The sequence below is a fragment of the Piliocolobus tephrosceles genome, chromosome 4 (assembly GCF_002776525.5).
Source record: "Piliocolobus tephrosceles isolate RC106 chromosome 4, ASM277652v3, whole genome shotgun sequence".
Classification (NCBI taxonomy): domain Eukaryota; kingdom Metazoa; phylum Chordata; class Mammalia; order Primates; family Cercopithecidae; genus Piliocolobus; species Piliocolobus tephrosceles.
In genome coordinates, this window is record NC_045437.1 from 149,673,297 (window position 1) to 149,683,800 (window position 10,504).

At 37.7% G+C, this 10,504-nt stretch overlaps 1 protein-coding gene across 1 annotated transcript; it reads right to left on the reverse strand.

Moving 5' to 3' along the window:
• Positions 1 to 3,484: 3,484 nt before the first annotated feature.
• PCDHB5 (protocadherin beta 5) lies at positions 3,485 to 6,410 on the reverse strand. The gene has a single exon (XM_023193026.2). The coding sequence runs from the start codon at positions 6,170 to 6,172 to the stop codon at positions 3,785 to 3,787; it is 2,388 nt and encodes a 795-aa protein (XP_023048794.2). The 5' UTR covers positions 6,173 to 6,410; the 3' UTR covers positions 3,485 to 3,784.
• Positions 6,411 to 10,504: the final 4,094 nt, after the last annotated feature.

Genomic DNA, 10,504 nt, shown 5'->3' on the forward strand with positions numbered 1-10,504 from the left:
TGAGGTTGTAGTGAGCCAAGATTGCAGATTTCACCACTGCACTCCAGCCTGGGTGGCAGAGTGAGATCTGTCTCAAAATAATAATAATAATAATAATAATAATAATAATAATAAAAATAATAATAATAGTAATAATAACAACAATAATAATAGAAATGAAGTAATCCCAGAGATAAAAAGGTATAAATTGTTAGAATACGTAAGTACATTGAGTGTTCAATAAAATGAATGAAAAAATTATAATACTATTATGAAATTCAAGACATCTAAAAAGAAGAGAGAAAATTCTGAGGGAAGGAGACACAAAAAATTCTTTTCTCTACAGAGATATGGAAAGAGAGAGAGAGAGAGAGATGGGGGTATAAAAAATCAAGACTCACACTAGTATAAAATTTTTATCAAAAATTATGAATCAATAATCAATATATTAATGATTTTAAATTTCCAAGCAATAATTCTGTATCTGACAAAATAATCAATTAAATATGAAGGAAAACTAAATGCATTTTCAGACTGGCAGCAATGCAGAAAGTTGTTTTTTTGTGAACCCTCCCTTAGGAAGACATTTCAGGATATATTATAGCAAAGAGAGGGAATAAAAAGGGAGACAAGTGATCTGACTCAACCAGGAGAGGTATGAAGACAAGATGACAGTTTTGTACAGACTTAGAGATCATTTAGTCCAGATGGAAGCAGAAAGCTAGAGGGCTTCAGGTTAGGAAATATGGTAAAGTGAATTATTGATTGAGATTTTGAAAATATGGTAAAGTCAACTAATGGAGTCTAAAATGATGAATCTATTTGGTCTTGATTTTAGGAACATACTGTTTTCAATGGTACAGGAAGCACAACATTGGATCCAAAGAGCAGGAAAGATAGTCCCTATCACTAAAAAATAAAGTGAGAGACATCAGGACATAGAAGAAAAGTTAAAAATGTAAAATAAAGGAAATATAAGAAACAGAAAAATAACTAAGAATATTCAATATCTTTTTTGTTTTTTTGTGTTTTAAAATTTTTCATTAAGAATATTTAATAATGGACAAGCACAAATCTCAAATGGGAATAACAAGATTAAACTTAGGGATACACTGTTAAGAAAATAATAGTAGAAATGAAGTAATCTCAGATCTAAGATTACTTATGTCCCTAAGTAATCCCAGACTACTTAGAGGTTTCAGTAAGTAATATGGCTCAGCAATGAACAATATTTTGAGAAGATAATCAGCCCAACAACCTGGAACTGTTCTGACACTCATAGGTCGGCCATAATCTTCTCCTATTGAATGCAAACAATTTCATATAACACCAAGACCAGAAAATAACCTTGTAACTCTGATGGAGCAAGACTTCATGCTTGAGGAGACAATGTCTAAAACAAAAAAGAAAAAAACAAAAGAGCTCTTTTTCCTTGCTAGTATGAGTGAATGCTGCTTATTTACCAATTACAGATTTAATTCCACTGTTTTTCCCACTTCCTAAGTGAAATTCATTAAAATAATACAGAACTACCCCAATTTTCTGAAAGCATCCAATCCAGAGCTAACCTGTACTTCTTGACTCTCTGTTAAAAACACCTAACAGAAGACCAAATCCTATAACTCCTTTGTAAGACTCTGTTACTAAAGTGGCCCCTGTTTCCTACTGTGAGCAGTCTCCTTCATTGCAACAAGTCAATAAACCCAACTTTGTTCTGATACGGTGTGTTCTTAGTAATTTGGGACTGCAGGGCATTCATAATTTATATAGTCATTAAAAGTAAATTTTAAATATTATCTTCATGTTCTAAAATATATTTATAGACAAGACAAGTAATTCTTAGCTATGGCTGTAAAAATGTAAAATGTAAAAGTAGAAGTTAACTGAGACAGGTTGGAAAGTGTAAGAGAGAAACAGATATAAAAGGAAGAATAAGAATGATATTCTTTTTTTCATACAAAAATCTAATGAAACTGTTATTACTGGAACAATAAAGAGAGGTTTCAGTTTGACCAGAGAAGTACCCAAAAATAGTAATATAGCTTTATCTGAAAAACAAAAGATTGAAGTTGTTTTAAGTATGCTATCTTAATAGGAAATTGTCTAAAGTTTGTGAAAGTTACTACATTAGTTTGCGAGGGCTGCTATAACAAATACCACAGACTGGGTGGCTTAAACAACAGACATTTCTTTCCTCACAGTTCTGGAATCTAGAAGTCCAAGGTCAAAGTGTTGGCAGGGTTGGTTTCATTTGGAGGTCTCTCTCTTTGGCTTGTAGGTGGCTATCTTCTTCTAGTGTCTTCACATAATCATCCCTCTGTGTGTTCACATGTCTGGCATCTCTTTATGTTCTAATCTCCTTGTCTTATAAGTACAGCAGTTATATCGGATTAAGGTCTGTCCTAATGACCCATTTTAATGCGATTACCTCTTTTTTTAAGGGCCTACCTTTAAATATAGTCACATTCTGAGGTAGTGGGAGTTAGGGTTTCAACATATGAATTTGAGGGGCATTTGGGAACACAGTTCAGCTCATAATGGTTACAGACATATTCCTTAGTGATAAGAAAGTAAATATAAGAAGAGTTTTTAAAAATGTATAAAGTGCTTGCCAATGGGATAAAATGAAAAAGCAGACAATACTAGTTTGTTGGCAGAAATGTGGAAAAATTTGTACATCCAGATACTGGGGATAGCAGGGTAAATTAGTACAACCACTGGAAGTCTATTGGGAAATGTCTACTAAAAGTAAACATGTACTTACAAGATGGGCAACAATTCCACTTCTAAGCATATACCCAACAAAACTGCATATACAGGTTGCCAAAAGGCATGTTAAAATAATGGTTATAGCAGTATAATTCATAACAGCCAAACTTTGCCCTATCCCAAATACTGATCTAAAGGATAGAAAATAAATTGTAGTATATTCATACAGTGGAATATTATACAGCAATGAGAATGAAAGAACTAAACTTAAAAGCTGTATTATGGATAAATTTCATAAACATAATGCTGAGTAAAAAAAGCCAGACGCAAGCAGTTCATACTCTATTACTCTGTTTATATAAATTATAGTATAGGAAGTCAGCATATTTGCCATACTTGGGCTAGCAGTGATTATAAGGAGTAATTTGTGTGGCACCTGGGGTGCCAGTGATGTTTCATTTTCTCTTCAAGCTGCTGGTACTAAATATGTTACTTTGTGAATATATATTAAGTTGAACATAAAGGATTTGTTCACCTTTCTTCATGTAAGTAATAATTCAATTAAACTGTTTTTAAAAAGTTTGCTAATAGGAATCAGGGCTGCAAAAAAGAGTAAATAGAAGATTGCTGCCTTTTACATATTTTCTCACATATTTGTTAGCATATGTATGTATTTGTCTTTGTTTTAAACAATTAAAATACAATGATTTGAAACATTTTTATTTTTTGCATTTTAGCATCAAATATGTAATACTTAAGAGTGTCATGAAATAGAATGGATAGAATATATAGAAAATAAAATTAATATTTGATTTTATTAAGATGGTTTATCACAACAAGTACCAACAAGAAGAGAAAAAAATCTCAGGAAAATCAACAGCGTGCATGGATTTGGAATGACCCTATGTAAATCAATGCAATGAAATAAAATTGAGTTTTCAATACTTGGACAGCATAAAGTTCAGCAGACAAATCCATTGAAAAGGGAAATAAAAGCTAAATCTCAAGGTGAAATTTTTGTCCATGACACTCTCGAATTCTAGATCTGAAAAAGTTTGGGATAAATGGCAGAAAACAATGCGTCATAACGAGATCTCTAATTTAATCCAAAGTTATTCCGGAAGGCGGCAGTTTTCCCTATTTCTTCACCAGCGCCCTGGGGCAAAAGGTTAGGAATAATAGGCTTCAGGAACTTGAACTCGCCGGTCCCTGAGTCTCCGGTCAGACACACCTCGTACTGGTAGCTCTGGGACAGGGTTCCGGTGCCGCTTACGTCCACCAGATGCCCTGGAAAGGGGCCCTCGGGCACCGAGCGGCGACCCACAGAGGCCGCCCTGCTCCTCCTGCACAGCCGCACCGCCACGAACAGGAGCACTGAAAAGAGGAAGAGCGAAGACACTGAGGCCAGCGCCACCACCAGGTAAACGGTGAGCGAGTCGGCCTGGGCCTGGGCGGGGGCCGCCTCCGCGAGTGGCAGGTAGGGCTGGGAGAAGCCGTCCACCAGGAGCATGTGTAGCGTGGCAGTGGCAGAGCGTGGAGGCTCGCCGTTGTCTTTGACCAGCACCACCAGCCTGTGTTTGGCCGCGTCGCGCTCGCTCAGCAGCCTAGCGGTACGAACCTCGCCATTGTGCGCCCACACGCCGAACAGCCCGGGCTCCGTGGCCTTGAGCAGCTGGTACGACAGCCAGGCGTTCTGGCCCGAGTCGCCGTCCACCGCCACCACCTTGGTCACCAAATAGCCCGGCTCGGCCGCCCGGGGCACCAGCTCGGTGCAGGGCGCGGAGCCGTTCTGCAGCGGGTACAGCACGAAGGGCGAGTTGTCGTTGGTGTCCAGCACCAGCACGCGCACCAGCGCCTCGCTGCTTAGCTCCGGAGAGCCGCGGTCTGTGGCGCCCACGCGGAACTCGAACTCCTGCAGGGCCTCGTAGTCCAGCGACCTGAGGGCGAACAGGTGGCCGTTGTCTGCGTTGATGGAGACCAGGGAGACGAGGGGCAGGTGAGGGTCCTGGGGCGGCAGTAGCGAGTAGGTGACCTGGGCGTTGGTGCCTGAGTCTCTGTCTGTGGCGCTGACGCTGCCGATATGCAGGGCGGGGCTGTTGTTCTCGCGGACGAACAGGGTGTAGGAGGTTTGGGTGAAGGCGGGGGCGTTGTCATTGACGTCGGAAACCAGCACGGTTATGTTGTGCTCGGTTTTCAGCCTGGGTGTCCCCAAGTCGGTGACGGTGATGGTGATGTTGTACTCGGCTTGGCTCTCTCTGTCCAGTGCTCTCTGTGTCACTAGGGTGTAAAAGTTTTTTAATGTGGGCTTCAAAAGAAAGGGGAGATCATTCTGAATGGAACAAATCATCCTACCGTTGTCCCCGGAGTCTGGATCAGAAACACTGAAAACAGCAACTACAGTTTCTGGGGCATTTTCTGGGGTAGGGCTGGAGAGCGTGGACATGGTGAGTTCAGGGGCGTTGTCATTCACATCCATCACTTCTATAGCCACAGTGCATTTTCCTGAAAAGCCCCCACCATCTGTGGCTACAATTTCCACGTTATAATATGGAGTTGCCTCGAAATCCAGTGCCCTTTTCAGGCGAATTTCTCCTGTTTTTTCGTCTATTACAAATGGTTGAGTAACTTCATCGCCTTGAAATAGAGCATAGGCTACACTCCCGTAGGCTCCTGCATCTAAATCTCGGGCAGAGACAGCGACAACTAAGGAGTTAAGGGGGCTGTTCTCGGGCACCTGTACCTCATAGAGTGATTGCAAAAATTCAGGCGCGTTGTCATTGTTGTCCAAGACGACAATGCGAACTGTGGTGGTCCCAGACCTGGGCGGAGCACCACCATCCAGTGCAGTGAGTGTTAAGCTGAGCTCGGGCCGCTCCTCCCGGTCCAGAGCTTTGTCCAGCACCAGCTCTGGGTATTTTCTGCCATCTCCGCGATTATGAGTAGCAACATGAAAGTGGGAATTTGAGCTGATTGTGTAGTTCTGAACAGTGTTGCTACCTATGTCAAAGTCCTGGGCTATTTTTAAAGGAAACACAGTCCCTGGCTGGGTGCCCTCTGGGATTTTTAGGAGCATTTCCCTCTCTGGGAACTCTGGGGAATGGTCATTTATATCTGTGAGCTGCAGATCAGTTTGATAAAACTGCACTGGGTTTTCTAGTAAGAGTTGGAAATGCAATATACAGGGTTCTGTCGTCCCGCACATCACCTCCCGGTCTAGTTTTTCATATAGAAGCAAATTGCCGGTCTTTATATCAAGCTGCAAGAGCTCTTTGTCTCCTTTGTAATGGATTCGCGCGCTCCGAGTGGCCAGTTCCCCCACCCTAAGACCAAGGTCTTTTGCCAGGTTGGCCACAGAATAACCACTCTCTGTCTCTTCTGGTATGGAATACCTAACTGCCTCAGAGCCAGCCTCCCACAAAAGCAACAGTATAGCAAGAAACATAACTTGCCTTTTCTGTGGCGTTTTTGCTAGCGCAGTCTCCATTGTTCAGACCCCGTCCAGAAGGCGCAGTTTCTTTAACTCTGTATACAATCCACCCAGATGATTTGCTTAAATAACCGCGAATCCGATCTTTCTTAACTGATTTCCACAAGAACGACGCCCACTCTGAAGACCTAGCCACTAGATCTTACCTAAAATGCGTCCTTCTTTTAGGAAGCATTCAGGGTTTGGATTCCTCAGCTTAATGGCGCCTGAGTTATCCGCAGAGCCCACTATCCACACGCTTAGCCTGCAGCGCCACCAGGCGTCCTAATTTACTATTGCATATAGTATTTGCCATTTCATCCTAAATTCTAACCCTGACGTGTATCCATATCCTTTTGTCACATAAGCTCTCCCGATGGTATCTCCAGCTCTTAGTTACTGAAAGTTCTAAATAAACGTTGTGGAGTTAATTTTCAGTGAGAGAATACTTTTGAGAAAAAACTAAAATTATATATTAATCTCCATGAAAATACCCTTGAGTACACAAACATACTTTATTTGGTGTTTCTTATTTGATTATATTAAATAAGTGATCATGAATAGCTATAGAAATTTAAAGTTTAAGAAAAATTACTTTCACTTTGAAGTAAACACCAATAACACCCAGAAAATGACACAAATCATAGGTGTACAACTCAATGAATTTCACAAAGTGAACACACTCCTATAAGTAGAACCTAGATTAAAAATACTACCCAAACCCAAGTCCCCACCTGCTATTGTCTGGTTACCGCCCTCTCCCCAAAAGATAAGCACTGTTCTGACTTCTGTTGTCATAGGTTTTTTTTTTTTTTTTTTTTTTAACTTTATACAAATGGAGTTATAGATTGTTACTCTCATGTGTCTGGCTTCTTCTCCTCAATATTATGTTTGTCAAATTGATCTGTGGCATCTTGTTCTTATTTGTTTTATTCTCATTGCTTTTTATTATTCTGTTGTATGAATATACTATGATTTGTTTATTCATTCTCCAGTTGATGAACGTTGTTTTTTTTCCAGGTTTAAACTATTTTGGGTAGTACTGGTATAAACATCCTTGTACTAGTCTTTTGGTGACCACATATATGTGTTTATGTTGAATATTTTCAAAGGAGTTGGATTGCTGTGCTGTGCATTAAAGTGTGCACATATATGTTGTTTTAGCAGATAATGGGAAAGTTTTCTCAAGTAGTTTTACTAATATCAGCAAAGTATGAGAGTTCCAGTTGCTCCACATTCTTGTCAACATTTGATGCTATCTTTTCCATTTTAAACCACTCTAGTTGGTGTTTGGTGATATCATATTGTAATTTTAGTTAGCATTTTCCCCAGTGATTAAAACAATTTGAGCACATTTTCCTGTTTATCGGCCATTAGTATACAATCCTGTGAAGGGCTTATGCAAACCTTTTTACTTTTTTGGGGGGAGGCATTTGCCTGTTTGCTTATTCTCATATTATTCTGGGTTTAAGTCCTTTTTTGGATATATGTATTGCAAATATCTTTTCCCACTCTATGGTTTATATTTCAAGTCTATTATGTGTCTTTGATGAATACAATTTCTTCACTTTAGTCAGATTTGTCAATAATTTTCATTTATGATTAGCATTTTTTGTGTTCTATTTAAATGTTCACATACTCCAAGGTCAAGAAAATATTCTTGTATGATGTATTTTGAAAGATTAATTATTCCACTTTTCATATTTAGAGCTATAATCAACCTGAAATTAACTTTTCAAGTGAATGAGGTTGGAGTCAAAAGTTTTAAAATATAAGTATCTGAATGCCTTAAACCTTTGCACCATCTATTTAAAAAACAATCCATTTTCCATTGTTTTTGAAATGTCATCTTTGCTATAAATTAGGTAACCATAACTCTGAAGATGTTTTATTCAATCTTGTTTACCCTATAATAACTCATTGTGTTAATTATTATAGCTTTATCATGAGTTTTGTTATCTAAGAAGTAAGTTCTCCAGTTTTTTAAAAGTAGACTTTAATTTTTAGAATGGTTTTAGGTTCACAGCAAAAATGAGAGTAAAGTACAGAGATTTCATATGTACCCCTGTTCCCACACAAGCACAGCCTCACGCATTATCAACATCCTCCACCAGAGTGGTTCATTTACTACAGCTAATGAATCTACATTGGCACATCATTATAACCTGGAGTCCATAGTTTACATTAGGGCTCACTCTTGGTGCTGTATATTCTATGGCTTTGGACAAATGAAAAATGATGTGTATTCACCTTTATAGTGTCATACAAAGTAGTTTCACTGCCCTAAAAATCCCCTGTGCTACACTTATTTATACCTCCCCCCCTCCCCTAGAACCCAATGTAAATGGATTTTTTTACGCCACAGTGTTGCTTTTTCTAGAGCACCATGTAGTTGAAATCATACAGTAGGTAGTCTTTTCAGATTGGCTTCTTTCATTTAGTAATATTCATTTAGATTTCCTCAATGTCTTTTCATGGGTTGGTAGCTCATTTCTTTTTGATGCTGAATAGTATTCTACGGGTTGAATGAACTGCAGTTTATCCACTCACCTACTAACTGACATCTTGGTTGCTTCCAGGTTTTGGCAATTATGAATGAAACTGCTATAAATGTCCCTGTGCAGGTTTTTGTGTGAACATAAATTTTCAACTCCTTTGGGCAAATACTAAGGAACAAGAGTGCTGGATAACATGATAAAAGTATATTTTGTTTTTTATCAAGCTGCCAAACTGTTTTCCAAAGTGTCTGTACCATTTTGCATTCCCGTCAGCAATGAAAGAGAGCTCCTGTTGCTCTCATTACCAGCATTTGGCACTGTTAGTATCCTGGAGTTTGGTCATTCTAATAGGTGTGTAGTCGTATTTCACTGTTATTTTAATTTACATTTCTCTGTTAATATTAATATATGATATGGAGAATCTTTTCATATGTTTATTTGCCACCTGTATATCTTCTTTGGTGGGGTGTCTGTTAAGGTCTTTGGCTCATTTTTAAGTTGGGTTCTTGTTGCTCAGTTTCAGTCATTCTTTGTGTATTTTGAATAACAGTCCTTTATCAGATATGTCTTTTGCAAATATTTTCTCCTAGTTTATGTCTTGTCTTTTCATTCTCTTCATAGTATCTTTTGCAGAGCAGAAAGTTTTAATTTTAATGAAGTCCAGCTTATTAACTCTTTCTTCTATGGATCATGACTTTGGTGTAGTATCTCCAGTTTGGTTCCTTTTCGTCAAGGTTCCTTTGGTTATTACTGTTTTTGTATTTTCAAATAAACTTAACTTTCAGCTTATTAATTTTCACAAAGAAAGCTGCTGAAATTTTGTTTAAGATTTTATTGAATCTATAGAATGACTAAGGGAGAGATGACATATTCCCAACACTCAGTCTTCCAACTAGTGAACATTGTATACTCCCGTAATTATTTAGATCTTCTTTAAGTTCTCTCAATATTTTAGTTTTCAATGTAGAAGTCTTATAAATATTCAACTAGATTTGTTTATAAATAGCTGCTATTTTTGAAATTATTGTGCATAATATTTAAATTTTTCACTTTTTTGTTGCTGTATAGAAATAGAACTCATGTTTGTATGTTGACCTTGTATCCAGCGGCATTGTTAACTTCATTTGTTAATTCTAGTAGCCTGTAGATTCTTCATGGCTTTCAATGTATACAATCATGTCTACTTAAAAAGACATTTTTATTTTTCCCCTTTGAATCAGAGTGCCTTTTATTCCTTCTTTGCTTTATTCCACTGTTTAGGACCTGTGATAGAATACTAAATTGGAGAAGAAAAGACAGGTATCCTTGTTTCATTCTTGATCTCCAGGGGAAAGTTTTTGAAAACTTATCATTCATGATGTTTCCTGAAGGTTTTTAAAGTCACTCTGAAAGTTCCCTTTGATTTTAGTTTGCTAATAATTTTACCACTACTGTGTGTTGAATTTTATTACATGACTTTTTCCTGTATCCATTGAAATAATCATGTTTTTTTCTTTATCTTTTAATATGGTAAATTACAATGATCAATTTTCAAATATTAAACTGCCTCTGTATTCCTAAAATAAACTCCATTTTCCAATAATTATTTCTCTTTTATACATTTTAAATTTTTATTTGCTAATATTTTTAAAAATGAATTTTCCATACATATTTATAAAAAAGAGTAGTTGGTAATTTTCATTTCTTATAATATCCTATTCAGGTTTGAATGTTATAACCTATTCAGATTTATGCTGGCACCCAAATGATTTGGAAAATGTCTATTTTTCTACTCTCTGAAGGAATTCGTACAAATTAGTGATAATTTTGACATAAGTATTTGGGAGAATTCACTGCTGTGAATTAGAGTGGG

What these genes read in the sequence shown, in the direction of transcription:
- PCDHB5 (XM_023193026.2), bottom strand. Translation starts at nt 6,172, where the DNA reads ATGGAGACTGCGCTAGCAAAAACGCCACAGAAAAGGCAAGTTATGTTT.